The sequence below is a fragment of the Triturus cristatus genome, chromosome 7, assembly GCF_964204655.1.
Source record: "Triturus cristatus chromosome 7, aTriCri1.1, whole genome shotgun sequence".
NCBI lineage: Eukaryota > Metazoa > Chordata > Amphibia > Caudata > Salamandridae > Triturus > Triturus cristatus.
Window position 1 is genome coordinate 444,902,918 of NC_140590.1, and position 26,894 is coordinate 444,929,811.

Here is a 26,894-nt window from a genome sequence, read left to right on the forward strand (position 1 = left end):
GGGTAACAGAACCTGGTGGGAGTCAATCAAGTCACCCCATCTTCGATTTCCCTGGGTGTCTAGTTTTCAAAAATGTATAGGTTTGCTAGGTTTCCCGAGGTGCCGGCAGAACTAGGGTTCAAAAACTAAAGCTAGGCACTTTGCCAAAAAAGGGTCATCTTTCACTGCGAAATTGAGGTGTGACCACATTGCGTTTTGCGCTGTTTCCTGTCGCGGACACTAGGCAGACCCACACAAGTGAGGTACCATTTGTCTCGGAAGGCTTTGGGGAACGTGGTGTGAATGGAAATTTGTGGATCCACGCAGATTCCAGAACTTTCCACCACAGAAATGTGGGTAAAATGTGTTTTTATTTGACAATTGTTTAGGTTTGCAAGGGATTCTGGGTATCAGAACCTGGTGGAAGGCAGTCAAGTCACCACATCCTGGATTCCCCTGGGTGTCTAGTTTAAAAAAATGTATAGGTTTGCTAGGTTTCCCTAGGTGCCGGCAGAGCTAGGGTTAAAAAACGACAGCTAGGCACTTTGCCAAAAAGGGGTCATTTTTCACTGCGAAATTGAGGTGTGACCACGTTGCGTTTTGTGCCGTTTCCTGTCGCAGGGACTAGGCCGACCCACACAAGTGAGGTACCATTTTTATCGGAAGACTTTGGGGAACGCAGGGTGGTTTGGAATTTGTGGATCCACGCAGATTCCAGAACTTTCCACCACAGAAATGTGGGGAAAATGTGTTTTTTTGACAATATTTTAGGTTTGCAAGGGATTCCGGGTAACATAACCTGTTGGGAGGCAGTCAAGTCAACCCATCCTGGATTCCCCTGGGTATCTAGTTTTCAAAAATTTATAGGTTTGCTAAGTTTCCCTATGTGCCAGCAGAGCTAGGGTTAAAAAACTACAGATAGGCACTTTGCCAAAAAAGGGTCATTTTTCACTGCAAAATTGAGGTGAGACCACGTTGCATTTTGCGCCGTTTCCTGTCATGGACACTAGGCTGACCCACACAAGGGTGGTACCATTTTTCTTGGAAGACTTTGTGGAACGCGGGGGGGGGGGGATTTGTGAATCCGTGCAGATTCCAGAACTTTCCACCTCAGAAATGTGGGGAAAATGTGTTGTTTTTTTACAATTGATTAGGTTTGCAAGGGATTCTGGGTAACAGAACATGGTGGGAGGCAGTCGAGTCACCCATCCTGGATTCCTCTGGGTGTCTAGTTTTCAAAAATATATAGGTTTGCTATGTTTCCCTAGGTGCCGGAAGAGCTAGGGTTCAAAAACTAAAGCTAGGCACTTTGCTGAAACAGGGTCCTTTTTGGGGGGCGTGGCCAAGATGGCGGGGTGAGCGGACGCCTTTCCTACCGGCTCCCGCTCCGTTGATCCCCCAACCGCGGTTATTGCGCTGAATCTCCCCCCGGATCACGAGCGCATTATCGGCGGGGGCAGGGGTATCTCTGATCAAGACGAGGTGAGACTTCCCACGCCTGCAGCAGCCTCGAAGCGGACACGCGCGGCCGGAGCTACAGGGCCGAGAGAGGGCGGAGCTTCGGTCCGGGCTGCGTCCGGCAGTGGAACTACGCAAGTGCCGGGGCCTGCGGTGAGGGGAGACGACAAATTGCGGCGAGCTGAGACCCGCACTGGAGATCGACCCGAAGGTGGGGATGACACCCGGAGACAGCGATAAGTAGTGCCCGACCCGGGAGGGGCTCTGCTCCGACACCGGTAGCTACAGGAGGCAGCGGAGAGGGCGGCCGCCCACGAGGGCCCAGAGCGACCGAGAGCAGCAGCGGCCGGCGCCAGCACTGGGGGCTCTGTTGTGGAGCCTGCGACAACGCGGCCGTGGGGGACGCCCTCGCCCGCCCGGGGACTAGCGGACTTACCCTGGGTACAAGGAGACATCGGCGGATCCCAGAAGCGACCCTTGGCGGGGAGTTTCCTCAGACCACTGGAGCCGCCATTGCAGAAGCGCGACAGCTCAGCGGGGAGAGTAGCAGGCGGGACCCGGAGAGACCCGGAGGGGGGCCCGGCGCCCCCGGCTCGGGGGGGAGGCGCAGCCATCGGACACCAGGAGAAGTCGCTACCGGGGACAGCTACCAGCCCCGCAGGTACGGCGACAGCCGGGTGGCCTCCCCCCGTTGCACAACGATGGAGTAACCCCCGGCACCAGAGGAGAGTGGAGGGGCAGAGGGAGACCGGAGGCCGGAGATCCCTTCAGCAGCGGAGAGGGACCGAGCAGAGGACGTCGCGACCTTCCGGCCTCGGAGGTGCGGCGCAGTCGGGGGTGGCCACGGCGGAGCCCCAACGGGGGGAACGGGCCAAGGCCGGAAACAGCCCCTGGAGAGAATTGGAGTGGCCTATCGCCCCGAAGGAGCGACGACGCCGAGCGCAGGACTCGGCGTCCTGGCAGTGCGGAGACCGGGAGACGCAACGGAGACAGCGACGGCAGGAGGCAGACCCGAGGGGTGAGAGGTCGAGCGACATAGGGCCCCGAGGACCATGGCCGGCAGTAGAGGAGGGAAGAAAGGGGAACGCACTCTCCCCGAGCTCCTAGGATGTAACCAACAGCGAGCAGATCGGGGGCAGCAGTCCCCCGGGCCCTCTGGAGGGACACAGGAACCCGGAGGTGGAGAACCCCCCATTACCAGGTCCTTTATGGAGTCGCTCTTCAGCACCCTCAGGGAGGACTTCCAAGCCCTGAAGAATGAGGTGGCAGGCGAAGTGCGGGAACTGCGCCGGGAGGTAGATGGACTGGGGGACCGGGTGGTCGCTGTGGAGGACGCCAGCCACAGACGGGACGAAGAGTTCGAACACCTGCAACAAGAAGTACTGCGCCTCAGAGACCAACAGATCGATCTCCAAGCCCATGCTGAGGACCTTGAAAACAGGTCCCGGCGGAACAACATAAGGGTCCGGGGGCTGCCCTCCTTGGCCGAAGGGGAAGACGTGGTGGGATACCTGCAGGCCCTGTTCCGAGAAGTACTAGGAGAGGCGGAGGGGTTCCCTGTCCGAATTGACAGAGCGCACAGAGTGGGACCCCAACGAAGAGCGGCGGCGCCACCCCCAGATATATTGGCATTCCTTCCGGATTTTCCGCTCAAGGAACGCATCATGACGGAGGCGCGGAAGAGGCAACCCCTGACGTTCCGAGGCCATCAAGTGGCCCTCTACCAGGACCTGTCAGCCATCACGCTACAGAAGCGGAAAACGTTCAAGGCAGCCACGGATTTTCTAAGAGCACAAGGCACGCCTTATACCTGGGGACATCCTTTTAGGCTCATCTTCCGCTGGAACGGTACTATGCACCAACTACGTTCCCTGCGGGAGACTTGCGGAATCCTGGGTATTGCCGCACCAGAGGATGATTTGGCCGAGCAGCGACAAGGTCGGTCTCAGGAGGATGGATGGCGGAGGGTGTCAAGGCGCGGGCCCCGGGGGCGGCCCATACGACCGGACTCGCCCGGCGTCGGAGCCGGCACGGACGAAGCAGCAACGGAAGTAGCGGGAACCACGGGAGTCAGTGATGTCGCATTGACTGCCTGAAGCAGCTCCGGGGGGAGTACAACACAGCCTTCCTTGAAATGCAGGTTTGGGGGACGGGGCGGGGGGGGCGGGTGGGGAAGGGGTGGGGGCCTGACGTCCACTGATCTACTATACCGAAGACCTGCTTCCCTGGGAGCCGGACTTGGACATTGATACTCCAGGACTTGGTAGGAAGGAGAGAGGTGTTCTGGACATGTTGTTGGGGAAGGGGTGGGTGGGTTATTGGGGAGTTTTGAGGGGTGTTTGGGGGAAGGGGAGCGGAGAGGGAGGGCGTCGGGGTAGAAGAAGGGGGGGTAGGGAGATTCAGAGAGGGGGGGAGGGCAGTCCAGTGCGTGGCCGGGAAGGCCGATACCAGGGCGGTATACATGCTATACTCTGTCAATCCACACGAGACACAGCGGTATTGATGACATTCCAACATGCCGCAGACACCTTTTAAAATTGTCACGCTTAATGTCAAGGGCTTAAACAATCAGATAAAACGGCGTGCTGTTCTATCCCTTCTAGGAAACACCGGCGCAGACATCTGTCTGCTCCAAGAGACTCACCTCTTACCCCGGGACTGTGGCAGGCTACGGTCCTCCGCGTTCCCTACACAATTTTTCTCTTCTAACAACACTAAAACCGCGGGGGTGGCGATCCTCGTGGCCCGGCACTTTAGAGGAGAGGTGCTCCATAAACATGCGGAATTAAAGGGCAGGCTTCTGATCTACAGAATCCGGGTGGCTGGTCACACATTTGCGATTGGGTCCATCTATAGCCCGAATGACCGGCAAGAAAAGTTCCTCCGCTCGGCATTGGAGGAGACAGCGACGGCGCAGGACAGGCATGTGATCTTAGGGGGCGACCTTAATATGGTTTTTGACGGTGCAGCTGATAGATCCGCCCGACGGTCGCTGCAGGCGGGAGAGTTCTCGGCGGGATGTCGGGCCATGATGGCGGAGATGGATATAGGAGACCTCTGGCGTCACATGCACCCCACGGCGCGAAACTACTCGTTCTACTCGCACGCACACAAGACATATGCAAGGCTGGACCACCTCTTGGTCTCAGGACCGGTGCATGAGCTGGCTACAGCTGCGGACATAGGGGTGATCTCGGTTTCGGATCATGCACCGGTGTCCGCTACCCTCAGTTTCCCGCCGACCTCCAGTCCCCCGCGGATCTGGCGGTTGCGGGACACGCTCCTCGGCAGACGCGATGTGATCACACAGGTAACGACAGCGGTCAGGGAGTACCTGTCACATAACGAGAACTCGGACACGACACGAGCGACACAGTGGGCGGCGCTGAAAGCAGTACTCCGAGGGGAATTTATTGCGATCTCCTCGGCGGATAACGCCAACAGGAGAAGGAAACGGGAGGAGCTCACGCAGCAGGTCCGCGAACTGGAGCACATGCATAGCCGGACGGGGGCCCCTAGAATATGGCGGCAACTTCAAAGAGTGAGGAAACTATTGACGGCCTTAGACATGGATCACGCGGAATACGCAGCATTACGCCTTAAACACGCCTATTACACGGGGGGAGATAAATGTGGCAGGCTACTAGCAAGTAAGCTCCGGGTCGCTCGCCAGAAGCACACAGTAAAAGCGATCACCGACCCGTCGGGCTCCACGGTCACGGACGACGCTGGCATTGCGGAACGTTTCCGCCGGTATTATGCGAGTCTTTACGCTGGAGACATTCCGGATGCACTCGCAACCCAGAAAAACTTGGACTCGGTTTCTCTGCCGTCCCTAACGCCCTCCCAGACGGAGGCTCTTGAGCGGGACATCAGACCGGAGGAAGTGATATCAGCAATTGCCCGCCTTAAACATGGTAAATCCCCAGGACCGGATGGCTTTACGTCGCTTTTCTATAAAACGTTCTGTACGCTGCTGGCGCCTATCCTCACGCGTCTGTTTAACACCTTCGCGACGCCGGGAGCCATCCCGCCAGACCTCTTAAGAGCGTCCCTTGCAGTGATCCCCAAGCCGGGTAAAGACAGATCACACTGCGGCTCTTACCGACCGATATCCCTCCTCAATATCGATCTCAAACTTTACACAGGGATCTTAGCTGCACGTCTCGCCCCCCTATTGCCGGAGCTTATCGATCCGGATCAGACGGGATTCATTCCTGGGAGACAAACGATCGATAATACCAAACGAATCCTTCACCTCATTGAGAAAGCATCGCGTATCCGGGGAGAGAGGATGTTGCTGTTGGTGGACGCGGAGAAGGCGTTTGACCATGTACATTGGCCGTACCTGGAGCGGGTGTTGACGAGGGTGGGAGTAGGGGACAAATTTCGCCATATGATTTTTAATTGCTATAGATCCCCAACGGCCGTAGTAAGAGTCAATGGGTGCAGCTCGAAGAGCTTCGACATTGAGAGAGGCACGAGACAGGGGTGCCCGCTGTCACCATTACTCTTTGCATTATATATGGAACCCTTTGCCCAACGGATCCGAGATAATCCGGGGGTGAAGGGAGTGAAGTTCGGAGGCTTCAACCATGCAGTTAGCCTATATGCCGATGACGTGCTACTCTCCATCGACGACCCGCTCTCGGCGCTCCTGGCGTGCATTAAAGAACTGACCTCCTTCGCGGCGGTGGCAGGGTTTAAAATGAATATGAGCAAGTCGGTGGCCTTAGATCTCTCCCTGGCGCCGGCAACCAGAGCCCTTTTGCAACACCGAGTCCCTATAGTCTGGTCCCAGGACCCGGTGCCCTATCTGGGAGTCCTTTTGGCTCCAACGTTGCCCACGATCGTGTCGGCCAACTACACTGCTTTGGGCCGGAAAGTCAGAGACGAATTAACACGCTGGGATCGGGGCACCCTGTCGCTGCTTGGAAGGGTGGCGGCGGTTAAGATGACAATTTTACCACAGATCCTCTATGTGTTTCGGGCACTTCCGCTACGCCCACCAACGGGATGGCTCCGACAGATGCAGTCGGATCTAGGACGCTTCATTTGGAAGGGCAAGAAGCCACGAATGCGGCGAGCACTCTCATTGCTAGCGCCGGAGGCGGGGGGCTTGGCATCCCGGACCTCCGCAAATATTTTCAAGCGACACAGCTGCGACATCTAGTGGAATGGAGCAGATGGGAGCCGGATAAACACTGGCTTTTCCAAGATCAAGCGGTGGCGGGGCGTCCTCTGCAGGAGATACCCTTCCTTCGCAGGGCGCACCGCCCGGCCAACTTATATGCCTCTTTTATCACTAGGGTGCATCTCCAGGTCTGGGATGCTACGAACCTTATACATGGGCTGACTACGTTCCCCTCTCCGCTGACACCTCTGGCGGACAACCCGGAGTTTGCACCGGGGATGGAGAAGGGTGCACTACACCGCTGGCGAGAGGCGGGATGTAGAGCCCTGTGCCATATGTACGATGCAGAAGGTATTCTCTCCTTTCCGGACCTGCGACGAGACTACGCGCTGCCGGAATCTGAGAGAATGCGGTATTGGCAACTCCGTCACTGGGCGCTGCAACCACAGGTACGCGAATCGGCGGACAGACGTCTCCTCCCCTACGAACGCTGGCTTTTAACGCGCACGACTGACGCCAAACTAATCAGCGACCTGTACCAATTCCTTCAGGTGCCCCCCTCGCACTTTTACAATCCGGGGCAGGAGAGATGGGAGAGGGAGCTAGGCAGGACTCTGAGCCACGAGGAATCGGGACAGATATCTTACAGAGCTCGGCACTCGGCGTATCACACGGGACTTACCGAAACCTTCACCAAGGTCTCCACGTATTGGTATTACACCCCTGCACGTACACACGCCATGGACAGTAGTAAGGAAGACACCTGTTGGAGGGGCTGTGGGCAGGTGGGTACATTGACACACATTTTGTGGGACTGCCCCGTACTGGGGGCTTACTGGAAGGAGGTGCTCGACGAGGTCGACTCCCACTTTAAGACTGAGTTACCGCGCCTCCCAGCATATATAGTGCTAGGCCTCCCCAACGACCTGATGTACCCCTTGAAATCCCGCAGAGGCAGACAGATCGCCATAGCGTTGGGGTCCGCCATTCAGAACATCTTAATGCACTGGCGCTCTCCCACCCCCCCTACGATCACGGGCTGGCTGCACAGGCTATGGCATGTTTTGGGCATGGAGAAACTCTCATTGACAGTAGCAGGGGACGCGGAGAAGTTTAATGACCTCTGGCAGCCATTCCGGTCCCTTCTGGTCACAGAATTCAGGGAGCTCACCTGCCCCAGATACCTTCGCCTCCTGAGGCTTACTACACAAGAAGATAACGCCCCCTAGGAGGGAGTGATGTTGCGGCGGGAGGGGACACCCGGACGAGGTAGAGCACAGAACGGGACCTACTAGACGCACGCACTGGACTGGGGAGGGGGGAGGAGGGAGTGGGGGGGAGGGGAGGACGAGATGGGGAAGGGGAGGGGGGGTTAAGACGGGATGGGAGTTTTGTTCTTTGGCTTTTCTGAATGTCCTGGCAGATCGCAGTCCGCAGGACTGGTTTTAGCCGTAGAACCCGCTGCAGAGACTACGGCCCAACCGGCCACATTAGAGCACCATGTAGAGGGGAACCTGGCGGGTTTGACTACACAGGATGCTCAGTGCCCCAATCGTAACCCACAGTGTCCCCTTTTGCAGGATACGCGGCCGGCCCTGAAGGGTTGTAGGCGACATGCTGTGTTAGTACTGATTTCCCACGGGGCTGGATTGGAGTTTGAGTAAGCCTCCCCTTTACCACAGTAATGAGCCGGCCCACAGGGTTGTAGGCGACGCTGCTGATGCTGTCCAAGGCATTCTGTTTGTGTTAAATTCAATAAAAAGATTTAAACCTAAAAAAGGGTCATTTTTCACTGCGAAATTGTGGTGTGACCACGTTGCGTTTTGCGCCGTTTCCTGTCGCGGACACTAGGCCGACCCATTCAAGTGAGGTACCAAATTTCTCTGAAGGCTTTGGGGAACGTGGTGTGGGTGGAAATTTGTGGATGAACGCAAATTCCAGAACTTTCCACCACAGAAATGTGGGGAAAATGTGTTTTTTTTTGACAATGTTTTAGGTTTGCAAGGGATTCTGGGTAACAGAACCTGGTGGGCGGCATTCAAGTCACCCCATCCTGGATTGCCCTGGGTGTGTAGATTTAAAAAATGTATAGATTTGCTAGGTTTTCCTAGGTGCCGGAAGAGCTATGGTTCAAAAACAAAAGCTAGGCACTTTGCCAAAAAAGGGTAATTTTTCACTGCGAAATTGTGGGGTGACCACGTTGCGTTTTGTGCCGTTTCCTGGTGCGGACACAAGGCCGACCCACACAAATGAGGTACCATTTTTCTCGGAAGGCTTTGGGGAACGTTGTGTGGATGGAAATTTGTGGATCCACGCAGATTCCAGAACTTTCCACCACAGAAATGTGGGTAAAATGTATTTTTTTGACAATTGTTTAGGTTTGCAAGGGATTCTGGGTATCAGAACCTGGTGTGAGGCAATCAAGTCACCCCATCCTGGAATCCCCTGGGTGTCTAGTTTTCAAAAATGTATAGGTTTGCTAGGTTTCCCTAGGTGCCGGCAGAGCTAGGGTTAAAAAACGACAGCTAGGCACTTTGCCAAAAAGGGGTCATTTTTCACTGCGAAATTGAGGTGTGACCACGTTGCGTTTTGCACCGTTTCCTGTCGCAGGCACTAGGCCGACCCACACAAGTGAGGTACCATTTTTATCGGAAGACTTTGGGGAACGCGGGGTGGGTTGGAATTTGTGGATCCACGCAGATTCCAGAACTTTCCACCACAGAAATTTGGGGAAAATGTGTTTTTTTTTACAATAATTTAGGTTTGCAAGGGATTCTGGGTAACAGAACCTGGTGGGAGGCAGTCAAGTCACCCCATCCTGGATTCCCCTGAGTATCTAGTTTTTAAAAATGTATAAGTTTGCTAGGTTTCCGTAGGTGTCGGCAGAGCTAGGGTTCAAAAACTAAAGCTGGGCACTTTGCCAAAAAAAGGGTCATTTTTCACTGAGAAATTGAGGTGTGTCCACGTTGCGTTTTGCGCCGTTTCCTGTCACGGGCACTAGTCCGATCCACACAAGTGAGGTACCATTTTTCTCGGAAGACTTTGGAGAATGCGGGGTGGGTGGAAATTTCTGGATCCACGCAGATTCCAGAACTTTCCACCACAGAAATGTGGGAAAATTTGGGTTTTTTGACAATGTTTTAGGTTTGCAAGGGATTCTAGGTAACAGAACCTGGTGGGAGGCACTCAAGTCACCCCATCCTGGATTTCCCTGGGTGTCTAGTTTTCAAAAATGTATAGGTTTGCTAGGTTTCCCTAGGTGCCGGCAGAGCTAGTGTTAAAAAACTACAGCTAGTCACTTTGCAAAAAAAGGGTACATTTTCCTTCTGAAAATGTGGTGTATTCACGTTGGGTTTTGAGCCATTTCCTGTCGTGGGCACTATGCCTACCCACACAAGTGAGGTACCATTTTTATCGGGAGACTTCGGCTAATTCAGATTTGTAAAGCAACTGTTATTACCTATTGATTTTTTATGCATTTCTGCCTTCCAAATGAAAGACATTGTGTAAAAAATAAGTCATTTTGAAAAAGGACCTACAATTCTCATGCTAGTATGAGTATTCCCAATTTCGAAAATGTGCAAATATGTACTGTTTCTAAACTCTATAGTTTGTTCCCATTTCAGAAATACATAGGTGTCTTTCATACCGATTTTTCCATGTATACATTTTCCCACAATAATTGCTCTATACCCGGTACATAATAAGAAGCCATTGCAAATTGCTGCTCAGTTTTTGACTCTGGGTTTGTCGGGTTCTTGGTGAACCTACAAGTCCTATATATCCCCATAACCAAAAAGGTCCAGCGGATGTAACTGTATATTGCTTTCAAAGAGCTGTCATAATTAGAACAAGTTGACACAAAAGGCTGTTTTTTGCAACTAAATTTACATTTTTCCAATATTTAACTGTTAGTTTCTATAAAGAAACATTGAAGGATCTACACAAATGACCCCTTGCTGAATTCAGAAATTTGTCTACTTTTCTAAAATGTATAGCTTTCCAGGATCCATTATTGCTTTCTTACCCATTTCTACCATTAACTGGAAGGAGGTTGAAAGCACAAAAAACAGCAGAAATAGGCTATGTCTCAGAAAAATGCCAACACTGTGTAAAAAATGTTGGTTTTCTGACAAAAGTCTGTCATTCCCTAAAAGCTGGGAAAATTGTGATTTCAGCCCCACAAACCCTTTTTTGATACCATTTTCAGGGGAAAACCCAGATGCTTTCATTTGCAGCCCTTTTTTCCCATTTCCCCCCCAAAAAACAACATTTAGCTGTATTTTGGCTAATTTCTGGGGCCCCTCCAGGGGAATCCACAAACCCTGGGTACCTTTACAATCCCCATGATGTTGGAAGAAAAGGACGCAAATTTGGGGTCGATACCTTATGTGGTCAAAAAGTTACTGGGGCCTAAGCGCTGACTACCTCAAATAGCCAAAAAAAGGCTTCGCACAGGGGGGGGGGGGAAGGCCTAGCAGCGAAGGGGCTAAGGCTGTACCAGCCTTTCCCTCTAGGCACCAAAAGGGGAGTCCTTAGTAGACCAAAAAAAACGGCCCATCAACCAATGTCCGCTTGCCCGCCATGCCAATCCGAGGATGTGTTACTCCAAAAAAAAGACAGAAAGTGAAAATAGTGCTAAAGGAGCAGGATTTTGTGGCTGAGTGATATTCACAGAATCACTATAAAGAAAATTTGGAAATAGCCAAAAAGTCTGGCTTTTAAAAAATAAATACATTGATACTTTGTATGGGTAACTATCATGGGCGGCTGCTCCGTAATGTCGGAGGAGTGTCGCCCCACTGCCCAAAGCCAGCAGATGATAAATAAAATGATAATAACACAACATTTTTATCGTTTTATTTATCACTGCCTGACATTGCAATGAGTATTGGGTTGGGTGGGTCGGGCCATGGCATAGAGGAGGAGTTATGGGCACTTATAAGTGCGCATGTCAGTTTGGCTGCCGTCCTAAGCCAAGCAAAATGACATGCACACTTATGTTTCTCCAACTCTGGGTTGGAGAAAAGCCACAGACTCCAATGCAGTGTCTGAGCGGCAAACGAGTTGGCTCAGACCAATCCTGGTGCTGCTCTTGTGCATTGTGAGCGTCTGGATTGGGTGGGGAGCCTGTGCCTTGAGGGCCCATCCCCATCTGGCCCGACGAGAAGAGCAGTGAGGTGGCCGGTGGCATCAGAGAGAGTAGAGTGGCAGGTTAGTATTTTTTCTTTTAATTTCTTCCCTCTCAAGTCCCCCCCCCCCATTCTCCCTTTGCCGCCCTACCTCTTTTGATAGGTGGCGGCCACCACTTGTAATTATATAGATTGGTGAATGGGTGAACAAGAAACTTGTCAAAAGAAAATGGATGAGTGAGTGCATGACTGAGTGATTGAGGGAGAGAATGAGTCGATGAATTGATGTAGAAATGGGTGAATGGATGAATATATGAACAAGCAAGTACATGGGTGAGTGACTACATGGATGGGTCACTGGTTTGGCTCGATGAGTGAATGGGTGCATGGTAGGATGAAAGATAATTTGGTGAGTGCTTAGATGGATGAATGGGTGAGATGACGAGTGAGTGCATGTATGGTGGAGGCCAGACTGCTAGAGTTTGCAGTGGTTCTGTTAGGGCAGGATGTTGCTCTCTCTTCCAAGAGCTGTTCCACACTCACTCATCCATCCATTTGCCTAGTTACTTAGTCAAGCTGAAAATCTTCTGGAGTCATGTGAATGCTGGAATCCATGTGAAATAACACAAACTTTGGTCAATTTGATTAGAAGTAAATACCACTTGTTTTAAAGGACTCTAAAATGCAGACCTGTAAACATAACCTCACTGTACTAAAGCAGACCTGCCAAATCACATAGCGCCAAACTATGACACACGATAACCGATCTCTTCGCGTGCTGTCCTGGTGAAGAGTTGATATTACACAGTGTGCACAAAGTGATCTTGAACCCCCTACAGATAGCAGGTTAACAGCTCATTGTGTGAAGACTTTGCTGAGCCAAAGTCCATCAGGGATTTTAAAACCTCCCCAGGACATCTGTGACAGTTTCAGGATCCTTTGATGTTTGTTTTTGGGAGAGAGGGGAGGTTCTGCTAGAGAAGTGTTTGGCAAAGTCCACCACTCTCCTTGATCCCCATAGCCCCTGGATTAGCCAGGTGGCGTTGGGCCCAAAGCCCACCCTCCCACTGCAGATCCCTCCTGTAAGAAATTGGGTTACTGGTTGAGGGGGGGGGGTGAAACCTTACTCAAGTGGCAACTACAATCCTTGACAGGATGAGGCGCAAGCAAACCCCAAATTAACGTGTGTTCAACCATCTGATATTTTTCCACAGAGCAGTCACGCTAAACTTAGAGGGCAATATGTAAAGTATTTATGCAGCACTTTACAGTAATAATTTAAAAACACAACACAAGAACAATACCACACAGATAGAAAAATGGAGCACATTTTAATTAATAAATCAAGACCAAAATGACAAGAATCCAATCAGTAGAACCGGAGATATGCAGGTTTAAACATTTCAGTAAAAATAGTGCCAAAAAGCACAAAGAAATAACTGAGGATGTTTGGTCATGCTAGACCAGGACAAATTCAAACGTTGAGGCTGACAACAATGGAGCTCAGGCCAGGTACAAAGACCCAGTTAGGCCCTTTGAACAAGACTACTTTAGATCCCGGTTGCAGATCATTGCGAGGTCCCATGTTGAGGATGCACTGCAGCCATGCTTCGGTTCAGAGAAGCTGCAAAGCTGCGATGCGAGGTGCTGCATCATCATGGAGGATCCTGGTGATGATGGGCTTGAAATGCAAAGTCTGGCATCAAGGATGCATTTTGCAACCAAGGCAATACTTCGAACCCAGGGAACTATGAGGCTGCGGTGTCAAGGCTACCATTGACTAGAGATTTGCAGTGCAAGGGCCTTCGTTAGGGAGGCATGGTGCAGTGGTGGTTCAGATGGGGGCTGTATTGTTGATGCGGAGTACTTGCACTGGGAGAATCCTCGCAGAGAGGCGATGTGTCGTTTCTCCTTAGGGTTGTGTTGCATAGCAGAGGAGATGCATTGATTTTACTGGATCCACCAATGGGCTGCCAGAGAACTTTCAGACCCACTTCCAAGGATTTCAGCCCTGAAGTGACACCACTTGGCAGGGTAGGACTCACAGATGGCTGAGCCCGGGTGCTGGGTTCAAGGTTGTTGGAGCCTTCTATTCCTGAGGCTGTGGTCAGGATGCCAGCCAACTAGCCCTTGAAGTCACTCATGTGTCCTGGGTTCAACAGTCTGGTCAGGTCAGCAGTCCAGCACAGTGGTAGTCTTTTCAGCAGCACAGCAGTCCTTCTTCCTGACAGAGTCTCCACAGGCCCAGAAGAGTACTGACTAGTTGGTGTCTGAGGTACACTATTTATACCTGGACCTTCTATTGAAGTGGGAGAAGCTTCTAGATGTTTCCCTTTGAAGTGCATAGGTTTGCTACTGTCACTGCTCTGGCTCCAGAATAACTACAGGGGGTATACAGACCTTTGTGTGGAGTCAGGATACAGCCTATCCAAGTGAAAGTAGCGTTGTGCTCTGCTCCACCTTCCCATTTCATCCAGGCTGTTAGACCCGGGATCCCTGGTTGGCTGAGGTATGTACCTTAGGCCAAGTAGGGACCTGCGTTCCGTCAGGGAAAGGAAGGTCACCTTTTTAGATAGCCCCGCTCACCCCCTCGGTAGCTTGGCATGAGCAGCCAGGCTTATCTTCAAGGCAAATGTGTAAAGTATTCGCAACCACGCTCACAATAATCCAATGATGACACCTCAAATAGACTCCACACAAGTTTTATAAAACGAGTATAAACTTTATGTAAAAAGATATACGATAAGACCACACACTATAAAACCAACATATGAGGTTGTGTAATATTTCTCCTGGCTGGTTGTTAGGCCAGCCAGGCCTTGTAAGTTCTGGCGATATCAGTGAACACTTTGAAACATTCTCCTGTACTCCTAAAATAATTTCATACAGTCATAGTGCTAGAATCAGATACTTTTGCAATGTAACAATACTGTAATGCGTAACGTAGCAATCAGACACTCTGCAATGAAAAGAATGCAATGAGTAAGGCAACAATCAGGCACCTTGCAAGATCAAATAATGCAATGCGTAATACAACCACCAGATATGTTGTTCTGCAAAAATAAGGCAATGCGTATACACTAATCAGGTAATTCGTTAAGCAGGAGAAATGCAATGCGCAATACGCTAATCAGGTAGATCGTTATTCAGAAACAATGCAATGCGTCATATGACAATCATGTGGTTCATTATGCAGATAGAAATGCCATACATTATCACTAATCAGGTAGTTCGGTATGCAGGAATAATGTAATGAGTAATACTCTAATCAGGTACTCCGTTATACAGAAATGATGCAATGTGTAATACGACAGTCAGGTACTCCATTCTTCAGAAATGGAATGATGCGTAATACACTCAGGCCCTGATCACCGGGCCTTAGGCGGTCTCTCCGCCTCTCAAAGTTGCCCCCAACACAGTACAATGCAATCCCAAAGTGCAGCTTTGCACTCCGGCCCCTGTACCACCACTCCTTTGGCGATACGGGCTGCGACACGAGCCGAAGCAGAGGCTAGCGCTGCCAACACGAGAGAGAAGCCAAGAGCGTCTCCCTCTCCTCTCCTCGTCCAGCGGCTGGGCCTCCAATGCAGCTTTGTGAAATGGCAACGGCGGCTCGGGCCGGCAACTCAGCTCCTCTGGGACTGCCGGTCCGGGCCGCTTCAACTACGAAGATTTCAAGCTGCCACAAAGCACATGCACACAGCGTCGCTGAATCTTCCTTCACTCCGGGTGCACAATCACTGGGCACTCCACACACAAGTCTCCGGCTGCACGAAGATCACACTCACAGCGTCACTGAGACTCACTTTACTCCGGTGCACACGATAACAATGCAAATCCTCACGAAGGTCCCAAGGTCCACAAAGCACCCGCACACAATGGCGTTGAGACTCACTTGGATTCTGGTGCACACGATAATAAGGCAAATCCTCACGAAGGTCTCACGGTGCACACAACGGCGTTGAGACACACTAGGATTCCGGTACACACGATAACAAGGCGAATCCTCACAAAGGTCTTACAGTGCACAAAGCACCCGCACACAGCGGCGTTGAGACTCATTTGGATTCCGGTGCACACGATCACTAGACAATCCTAACAAAGGGGTTCAGGCTGCACAAAGCACACGCACACCATGTCGCTGATCCTTGCTTGGACTCCAGCTACCCCGGATTAGAGGCCGATCCTCCTGAAGGTCTCAGGCTGCACAAAGCACGCACACACAGTGCCACTGAGACTTATTTGGACACCAGGCGCCTACGATCACAGGCAGTTCTTATGAGGGTCTCAGGCTGCAACAGGCACGCTCACACAGCGCCGCTGAGACTCTCCTGGAAACGTTTATGTTCCTGTGTTTCTGAATAGGGAGCCAGCTCACCTCAGGCCCTTGGGGATAGTGACACAGCAAAGTCCTTCAAGCAGGGGGACACAGCACACCGCAAAGTCCCTTTAGCCTTTCCTTGGTTGAAACAACAAACTGCAGGCCAGCCCCAGATCATGCAGCATGAGCAGTCCTATCCTTCAGTCTCTTCAGTTGTTTCTTCCTTGGCAAAGGTCCTCTTGACCACAAAGTAGCTCCAGTCTTATTCACACTTGATCAAGCCATTCTCCAAAGTTCAGGGACTTCAGTTCTCTTAGTTATACTCCTCAATGGCTTTGAAGTCTTTCTACCTCAGGGACACTAACCCCTGTTCAAACCAGTTCTAGGTGGCTCTCTTCCAGCGACACCTTTCTTCCTTTGATTAGTGGGGGTCTGGATTCTCAATCACTCAGCAGGAGATGGGACAATTGTTTTATAGAAGCCGCCCAGGCCTCTTCACCTCTAGGGGCTTCTCCTTCCCCTACACTCCAGATGCAGGTCAGCCTGTTGCTGTCTCCCTTTCTCCCCTGGGTCAAGACATTCCCCAGATCCTATCGCTTTCAAATCCAGACAGTCAATCCACAGCCAGGCAGAGACACACAGAAATGTTAGAGCACAAAAACTCAGCCACTTCTAAAAGAGTGGCTTCTGAGCACACAATGCAAAAACCACCTACATAAATAGATGTGTTATTATATTGTGAGTTCAGGCATACTAAACTTCACCTTTCCATCTTAAGCCTTTGGGAAGATAGGCTGGAAAACATATTACCCAGCCCCCCCCATTCTGTCCTATGGGCAAGATGATCTTTCAACAGTGAAAAATGAAATGGAGATTATTTCACTGTCAGGACATAACACACACCTTAGTACATGTCCTACCTTTCACATGCACTGCACCCTGTTCAGGCGGTACCCCAGACCTACCATAGGGGTCTCTGAGGTGCACAGAAAGGGAAGAGTAAGGTCTGGCAAATGAGTGCACTTGACAGAACAACATGGCAGTTTCACAAACTGCGCGCAGGCCCGCAATATTTATTTATTTATTTGAAGGTTTTATATAGCGCGAACAAGACCCTTGCTGGTATCAGAGCGCTTTACAAGGAAGATGTTGGACACAGGTACATGCATATAAAAATAAAAATATAGTTGATATCGATAACAGGTGGTCATTAATAAAGACTAATAATTATATTACAGAGATAAGTAAGTAATTCAAGTGAATTTAGCCATGAGAATCGCTTTCACTTCTTTTTTGAAGTGGGCAGTAGAAGGGTTCAGTCTTGTTTCTGTAGGCAAAGCATTCCAGATCCTAGGAGCCATTCCCGAAAAGGTTCGGTTGTAAGTTTTCTTCTTGGCAAATTGTTGTGGTTTCAGTAAAAGATTCCCGGAGCTCCTAGAGGCTCTATTACCAGCAGAGAGCACCAGTTTCTGAGCTAGATAACTCGGAGTGTTGTGATGTAAGACCTTGTGCGTCAAGCATGCGATTTTCAACTGAATTCCAGCTTCGAACGGTAGCCAATTGAGGGCTCTAAGGTCTGGGAGATGTGTGTGTTTTGAACCTGTGATGATTCTTGCGGCTGAGTTGATAGCGGCTCTTAGCGGGGATGTTGTCGATCTGGGGAGGCCGCACAGGGCTACAGCCCCATATTCCACTCTTGGGATTACTAGGGCTTGAACTGCTTGTTTGAAGTCATTTGCTGGCAGGAAGGGTTTCAGTCTTCTCAAGGTGTTCATGTGGAAATCTGCACCTTTTGTGGAGACGCTGATATGTTTTTGCATCTTTAGGTTTCTGTCCAATGTTACACCCAGTGATTTTGCTGATTCGACAATGAGAGGTTGTCCTTTGAGTGCTGTTGGGTGCTTTATCCCGTCGAGGATGCTGGATGATTTGTTGGGGGCGGGGGGGGGGGGGGGGGGGTGATTAAGAGGAATTCTGTTTTGAGGGAGTTTAGTTTCAAATGATTTTCGGCCAACCATGTTTGAATTTTTTGCAGCGTTGGGTTGAGAGATTTGATGTCCTCAAGTGAATGGATCTTGATGTAGAGTTGGGTGTCGTCTGCATACATGCGAAAAAGGACATTGGAGAGACTGAGGAGTTCGGTGAGTGGCTCCATGAAGAGGTTGAAAAGTGTGGGTGAAAGGGAAGAGCCTTGCGGTACTCCTAACGTTGGACAAGGATTGATTGACCTTGAATCTTTGAGATCTATTTTGGAGGAAAGAGGTACACCATTTAAGCACAGATGGTATAGCAGGCCTGAGTTCCCTTTTTAAAGCTACTTGTCTGGGTGGCACAAATAGTGCTTCAGGCCCGCTAGTAGCATTTGCATTACCAGCCCTGACACACATAGTGCACTTTACTAGGGACTTTACTAGTAAGGCAAACATACCAATCATGGACAACCAATTACCAATACTTTATAAAGGGAACACTTACACTTTGACACTGTTTAGCAGTGGAAAAGTGTCCAAAGCATCTTAGTTGGCAACACCATGTCAGGAAAAAGGTCTAGGGGGAAAGCTAAAGGTTTAGGGACTTTAGCCAAAAAGGGCCAAGTCCTGCACAGGCACATCTAAGCTCTGTATTGTGTGTTGCTATCTAGGAGAAATACGCAAATTACAACTGCCAACTGCATCCAGTCATGTGACCCAGTGACAGACTGCAGGCAATAAATGGCTAAGGCAAGGAAATGTCAATTTTCTAAAAGTCCTAAAAAAGAGAGATTTGCCTTTACTGACATTAATTAACAACACATTTGATTCAGTGTAGTTGACACAAAACTTAATTAGTGTGGCCACTCTTTTAAAAATGTGGTCACGCTAATTAAGTTTTGTACCCACTACAATGAATAAAATGTGTTTTAATTAATGTCAGTAAAGGCAAATCTCTCTTTATTTAAGAATATATTGTGACCTGACTGTACTGACAAAATACAGGCCTAACCCCCTAGTAATTGCAACTTTTGAAAAGTGGCATTTTCAAAATTGCAAGTTAAAATCTGATTTCACCATGAGAGAGGATTTTTCATTACAATTCCAAAGACACCAAACATGAACCGGGCACTGTTAGAAATAGGCGTCTCTAGTCATCAATGGTTTGCACCTTTGTACAAATAGAAACCCTGCTTCCTAGTCAGGGTAAGGGGAATACACTTCTAAAATAACCCCTGCTCACCCCCTTGGTAGCTTGGCACGAGCAGACAGGCTTATCACAGAGGCATCATGTAAATCATTTGTGCATGCATACAGTAACACAGTTAAAACACTACAATGGACACAACACCAGTTTTTAAAAAAAGCTAAGCTTTATCTAAACCATCAAGACCAAAAAAGACAAAAATCCAACATACAATACTGTAAAAATAGTTACTTTGCAGGACCTTCAATTTGCAAGAATAGCTGAAAAACACAGTTCTTCCGAGCCGGTAGCTCCATCCAGGGCTACCACGATTCTGAAAACGACAGAGTGTAACAGTTCCAGCCAACTGTGTCGGTACGGGCCAGCTAAAGCTTCAGCAGACTCATAGACAGTACCTTTCTTGTTGCGGCTGACACGTTGATGCGAGCCGGTTGGGGCAACCGTTGTGGTTGCGATGTGACGTGGAAGCATGTAGCGCACAGTGCCCTCATGGCGCGGTGCAGGCAGAGGCTCTGTAACGGTCGTCCAACTCTGTCAGTGAGACCAAGGCTTACGATGTGGAGTGAGGCGGTGCTCGATGCGGTGCTGGCAGGTCACATTGCAGGCAATGGAGCCCGTTGACGTTTGGGTCGGGCAGCTATGGTGTCGGTGATGTCCGGGCAGAGAGAAGCAAAGCAGTGCGGAGTGCGGTGCACAGGACGTGGTGGAAGCAACGGCTCGGTGGCGGTCGCCCTTTCGCGACGGTCAGACCAAGGATGCTGTGTGAAGTGTGGCGGGGCCTTCTGTGGTGCCTTCAGGACACAGAACCATTGACGTACTCAGTGACAGAGTCGGCTGGTCTCTTTCTTCTGCGGTAGCTGAAACCAGTTGTTCCAGAGACAGTGCTCAGAAAGATCGTGAAGTCTTTGCTGTTCCTGAGACTTCTTGAACAGGAGGCAAGCTTTATGTCCAAGCCCTTGGAGATACTTTTCAAGCAGGAAACACACACAGTTCATCTCCTTGGCGGAAACAGCTACTTCAGGCCAAACCCAGACAGCACACAGCAAAAGGGCAGTACTTCTCCTTCAGCTTTTCCCAGCTCTTATCCTTGGCAGAGGATCCTCTCGAATTTCAAAAGTGATCTAAAATTAAAGGTTCTGGGCCCCAACTTTTATAGTCCATTTCTCTTTCTTCTCTGGTGTCAGAGAGGCTCTGTGCTTAGTCAAAACCAGTTCTGTCCTCTCTGGTGCAGCTTCCCGGCATGAGGTGGAGACAGCATTATCCAAAGCAGACCAGGCCCATTCAGGTGTAAAATAAATCTCCTCCCCCTACTCTAAATGCAACCCAGGTCTATTCAGCCCAGCCCTAACTCACCCTGGAAAGGCAGGAAACATCTCACCCACCCATGTTGCTGTCTGAACAGAATGCACACTCACAGCCCCTGTTACTCCAAAGCCAGACAGTCAATACACAAACTTAGCAGAGGCACACAGGATGGCTAAGCAAGAAAATACCCACTTTCTAAAAGTGGTATTTTCAAACACAGAGTATAAAAATCATCCTTACTAAACAATGCATCTTTAGATACTGAGTTCAGGCATACCAAATTCCATGTTCCTATTTTGTTTCCATGGGAAGTAATACATATAAGATGTTATAAGTAACGTCCCCATTCTATATTCTATTCTACGAGACAGATAGCCTTTCAATAGTGCAAAAAAAGTCATTGGCTGTATTTTACTATCAGGACATGCTACACACATCAGGGCATGCCCCACCTTTCATGTACACTGCACCCTGCCCACAGGGGTACCTTGGGCCTACCTTAGGGGTGACTCACATGCATGAAAAGGGAAGGTTAGGGTCTGGCAAGTGGGTGTACTTGCCATGTCAACATGGCAGTTCTAAACTGCACACAGACACTGCAACAGCAGGTCTGAGAACCTTTTGCAATGCTGCTTGCTGCAAGCCCACTAGCAGCATTTGATTTACAGGCTCTAGACACACACAGTGAACTGTACTAGGGTCTTAGTAGTAAATCTAAGAAGCCAATTATGGAACCACTAATCCATGACAACAATTTACAGAGGGAGCACAGGCACTTCAGTACTGAACAGCAGTGGAAAAATGCCCAAAGCCTCTAGACCAGCAAAAACGAGGTCCAACACACAGTCAAAACACAGGAGGCAAAGGCACTCATACAGGGGAAACCCTCACCAAGGATGCCAGGTCTAACAGGCACCTGTACCGGTTAGAAGTGGGGGTCTCTAGTTGGCAGAGGTAGGTACCTTTGACCAAATAGGGACCCTTGCTTCTAGTCAGGGTAAGGGGGAAACACACAGTAGATAACCCCTGCTCACCCCCTTGGTAGCTTGGCACGAGCAGACAGGCTTATCCCCAAGTCAATGTGTAAAGTATTTATACCAACACTCACAGTAACACAGTGAAACACCACAAATGGACACCACACAGGTTGTTATAAAAATATCGATATCTTTATCTAATTTAGGCAAGACCAAAATTATATAAATCCAACATACAGATACTCAGTAGAATGTCTTTAAAAAGGTTGTTGCAAAAATAAACTTGTAGATGGTAAATGGGACACTTTACTCTCAAAGTACCTTGGATGCGTGACGTAGAACAAACAAAAGGGTCGCAGAGAAGGCGATGTGTCGATTCTTCCTGCACTCCGGTCACGATGCAACAAGATGGTGCCTCGATGCGTTGCGACGATCCGGTGAGATGCGACAAAATGGTGTCTCTGATGCGATGCGACAACGTGGAGGTGATGCGTGCATGCCCGACGGCCGTGCGTGCATGCCCGACGGCCGTGCAGCAAAATCGGTGGTTTCCCTCGCCACGACAGGCCCTGCGACATGCTTCTCCAGTGATGCGACGGTGATCAGCGGCAACACAGTTCCTCAGCGATGCGACGGCCCTGTGACACGCTTCTCCGATGATGCGGTTGCAAACAGCTGCGGCACACTTCCTTGGCGATGATCCAGCGGCTGCTGCGGCGGCGACACGCTTCTCCCTCGTTGCATCACGCTTTCAGCTCCAAGCAGCAAAAAGGCCTCACACACAGTTACAGTCCTCCTGGTAGATTAGAACTCCCAGCAAGGAAGTTCAGGGAAGCAGGGGTGAAGTCCTTTTGTGCCTGGGACTACAAAAACAGGAGGCCAGCTCTTCTCAGGCCCTTGGAGACTTGTTCCTTCAGGACTCAGCACACAGCAAAGTCCTTCAAGCAGGGGGACACAGCACACAGCAAAATCCTTTGTCCTTCCCTCAGTTAAACGAGCAAACTGCAGGCCAGCCCCAGAACACACAGCAAGGGCAGTACTTCTCCTCAGTCTCTTCAGCTGTTCTTCTTTGGCAGAGGTTCCTCTTGATCACAAAGTAGTCTGATTTTACAGGGGTTTCAGCTCTTACTTTTATACCCGAAAAGTGTTTGTTCTCTATGTGTGACGGGTCCTGGACCCAGTTCAAACCAGTTCTGGGGGCACTCTGCCAGTGCACATCTTCTTCCTTTATGAGTGTGGGCCAGGGCCATCAGACACACCGCAGGAGGTGGAGCTAGCATTGAGGAATGCAGCCACAGCCCTATTCTGGCCAGGTGCTTCTCCTCCCACCACTCCGAATGCAGATAGGTCTATTCAGCCTAGTGCTGACTCACCCAGACTCCTAGAGCCACACCAACCCCTGTCACTCTTAAACCAGACAGTCAATCCACAAACAGGCAGAGGCACCTGGAAAGGTTGAACAAAAAAATAGCCACAAAGTGCTATTTTCAAGCACAGAATTTAATAGCCATCCTTCCTAAAAGATGTGTTATTAAATTCCTAGTTCAGGGATACCAGACTCCAATTTTCCATCTTACTGCTATGTGAAGATATGCAGGCAAACATGTTACACAGCATTCCCCATTATGTCCTATGGGCAAAATAGCCTTTAAATAGTGAAAAACTAAATTGGCAGTATTTCACTATCAGGACATGTTACCCACACAAGTACATGTCCTACCTTTCACATACACTGCACCCTGCCTAAGGGGGTACCTTGGGCCTACCACAAGGGTGTCCAATGTGTAACAAAAGGGAAGGGTCAGGCCTGGCAAGTGGGTACACTAGCCAGGTCAACATGGCAGTTAACAAACTGAGCACAGGCACTGCAGTGGCAGGCCTGAGACATCATTTTAGGGCTACTCATGTGGGTGGCACAATCAGTGCTGCAGGCCCACCAGTAGCATTTGAATTACCAGCCCTGGCACACTCAGTGCACTTTACTAGGGATCTACTGGTAAAACAAATATGCCAATCATGGATAACCAACACAGTAACAATTTACACAGAGGGCATATGCACTTTAGCACTGATCAGCAGTGGTAAAGTGCCCAGAGTCCTATAGCCAACAACCACAGGTCAGGAAATACCAAAGGTGGAAGAAGCAAAACGTTTAGGGATAACCCTGCAAAAAAGGAACATTTCCAACAGTACCTATTGGGAAGTTACAGCTTATTAAATGTAAAAATGCAACTCCAATGTTATCCTATGGGAGAGGTAGGACTTGCAGTAGCGAAAAATGATTTTATAAGTTTTTCATTACCAGGACATGTAAAACTTAAATCACACGTCCACTTTTTAAATACACTGCACCATGCCTTCTGGGATTTTAAGGGCCTAACTTAGGATTGACTTATATGTATTGAAAATGAAGCTTTTGGCCTGGCAAAAGAATTATTTAGCCAGGTTGCCAAGACAGTTTAAAACTGGACTTACATGCTGCAATGGCAGACATGAGACATGTTTTAAGGGCTACTTGAGTGGGTGGCGCAATCAGTGCTGCAGGCCCACTAGTAGCATTTAATATATAGGCCCTGGGCACAGGAAGTGCCACTTTACTAGGGACTTACAAGTACATTAAATATGTCAATTGAGTGTAAGCCAGTTCTACCATGTTTTAGGGTATGAGCACAAACACTTTATCACTAACTATCAGTGGTAAAGTGCGCAGAGTCCTAACGCCAGCAAAAACGGAGTCAGCAAAGACGGAGGATTGAAGGCAAAACGTTAGGGGGAAAAACCACGCCAAGGATGGCAAAAACCCACACCTCCCCTTCAAGACCCTGCCCCCATCCTCTCGCATGATAAAACTATTTTCAAAGTTGGCAGGGCTGGTAACAGCATATATAAACAAAACGATATTAAATGATTTGCTAATAGGTATTTCTCTGTTTGAGCAATCACCTGAGTACATTTATTTATGTTACTGTACAACAGGCAAAACGAAAACTGAGTTTCTGTACATTAAGCATACCATATATAAAAAATAAACCTCCAGCACCAAAACCGATTCTGTTAAGCAATGAAACAGATGTTTCTTCCAAAGGCTGTATTTGAAAAAACTATTCATGAGAAAAATATTTTGTGAAGTTCTGATGTGATCTTACTTATGCCGTTTAGGTCAATTACGTTGAAATATGCAACCAGGTAGTTGTCAATATGTGGGCCTAAGGAAGCAGAAGCAAAGGACCTACGCTTGTATGCAACCTAGGCACAAGAAAAAGCGCAGTTCTCATGAAAGTTCAACTACAGAGATGTGAAGCACATTAAAAGCAGACACTTGTTTCCACTGTGTTAGAATCAAAATACTATATCACGATAAGCAATTCTGCTGAAGGATGTCACCCCAAGGGACACATAGCACAGCCGATGATAGCTAGTTTCTACAAGAGCAAAAGGTACAAGAGTAAGTGCCCTTTAGTCGTCAGTTTGAGAGGGGGGGAGAAGAAACACGCGGCCCCTGCACCTCGAGGAGTGGCCTAGGCGCAGGTATCACCCGTAGAAACAGAAATGTCACACCTATCGCCATGATATTGAATTTCGGTGTAAGTGCACTTTACAAATAAAGAAATACAATTCTTTTGGATCCTTCTGTCTCGTCGCCACGCAATACTTAATTCAAAACAGTATTTGCATTTGGAGCACTGAAACTGGTATATGAGGGGTCGGTGCACCGCAGAGTAAGCTGCTTTTGCAAGCGTGAAATCATGTTCAAATGAAATAGCAAGTATGATTAGAATAAAACGCAATTTGGTTGCATTTTGGGAACTGGGTTAATTTGAAGACGTTGGGTTTGGTTATTCAGTTTACTTATACATCGACTCAAGTCATCGGTGTTCACCCTCATGGTCACATGATTGAGTCCTGATGAGTCACCTCAACCGTTCATCCTTCTGAGGTTGGTAAAACGAGCACCATTACGTTGTGTAACAACAAACATCTGTTATCTGTCAGTAGCACCAAGCAGCCTGCTTTGAGTTGAATGTTGCTCTCTAGAAATATACATTTTATGTTATGTTAACATGCTTGGACTGTTCTGACAGATCTTCTGTCCCGCTGTAATAACTTTACAATCTGGTGTTTCCTCAGGAGTTTGAGAAAGATGTGTCCGACTTTAAGCTGAAGGTGGAAGATATGGACAGACGGCTGGGGACAATTTTCTGCCAAGCGTTTGAGGACGCTTCTGGCTTGGAGCACGCCTTCAAGGTCTGTATTTCCGTTATATTTGGTAATTCTAATTCTGGAACACGCATTAGCAAATAAGTGAAAGCAAATATGTAAATGTGTTCTGCAAAACTCAGCACAGATGGCAGACTGGTCCTTCTTTACTGCAGTGACCTACTCTCATGGTGCCCAAACCCAGGGAGCTGGCATGCTTACCATTTGTGCAGGCGAAGTAAAGGCATTGGCGAGGTTTTGGTACTGGTCGAGCTGGTAAGCAGATCAACCGGGGCACAGTATTGGTTGGGGAAGAATTAAGCCGAAAGGCAGATGAGGTGGAAGTGGGTAGTGAAGGGTGAAGTACATTTTTTCCACTAGAACCTCTGACCCAATACCTCCGCTCACCCTCTGCTAACCTGTCCTGCACACCTGTAATACTCCTCCCCATTTCACCAAGTAATGCAGCTGCTCACCTAACTCTTCCCACCATTCTAAAACTAGTCATTTGTATCTATTGTGGCACTTTTAGTGGTCTGTGATTGCTAAACTGGATTACTCATAGGAGCTGGAAAGTCAACATTATTCTCAAAGTTCACTGATCACTATCACCTCTTCAGCAACTCCTCTCACAATTCCCAGACCACCTCCACTTCTCCTGAAGAAAATGAAATATTCTGATTCACTCCACATATGCATGTGAGATTAAAGCGAAGAAGCAGACCCAAGAGGATCCAGAGGTGCCCATCTCTGGTTAATGTGATCCAAGAAGCCTGGCACATCTTTGGCACTTATTTGTTGTACATCTTGCTTTATGACTGTTGGAACTGTGGAACGAAGAATGAATTGGGCCACTTGATATCTTCATAATCCAAAGATTGAAAAATAATCATAGCAGTCAAACGAACTGCTTTTTTGTTGGTGGCCAAATCAGTCGGACGTCCAGTACTTCTGCCTCCCTCATCCATTTTCACAAAGGGTCAGGCTCCTGCGAGGAATACCTCATCTGAAGCTGGCTTCCAGGTGTCAAAGAGTGAGGGAAGGAAAGAGAGAGAGGTCTAGGTGGGACGCGTTCATCTGCCCCTTCGCAAGTAAATTTGATCAATATCTCACTTCTCAAATAAATTTGATAATTCTCTCAGGAAACGCTATGGCTGCTCCCGTAACTCTACTCAACATTTTATCAAAACCGTCCCTTGCTCCCAAACAATAAG

At 49.2% G+C, this 26,894-nt stretch overlaps 1 protein-coding gene across 1 annotated transcript in view; it reads left to right on the forward strand.

Moving 5' to 3' along the window:
• DNAH9 (dynein axonemal heavy chain 9) overlaps positions 1 to 26,894 on the forward strand; it is a 1,479,259-nt gene that overhangs the window by 198,979 nt on the left and 1,253,386 nt on the right. Inside the window, exon 8 of the mRNA XM_085616775.1 lies at positions 25,612 to 25,728. Within this exon, the coding sequence (XP_085472901.1) occupies positions 25,612 to 25,728 (117 nt within the window). The remainder of the gene's footprint in view (positions 1 to 25,611; positions 25,729 to 26,894) is intronic.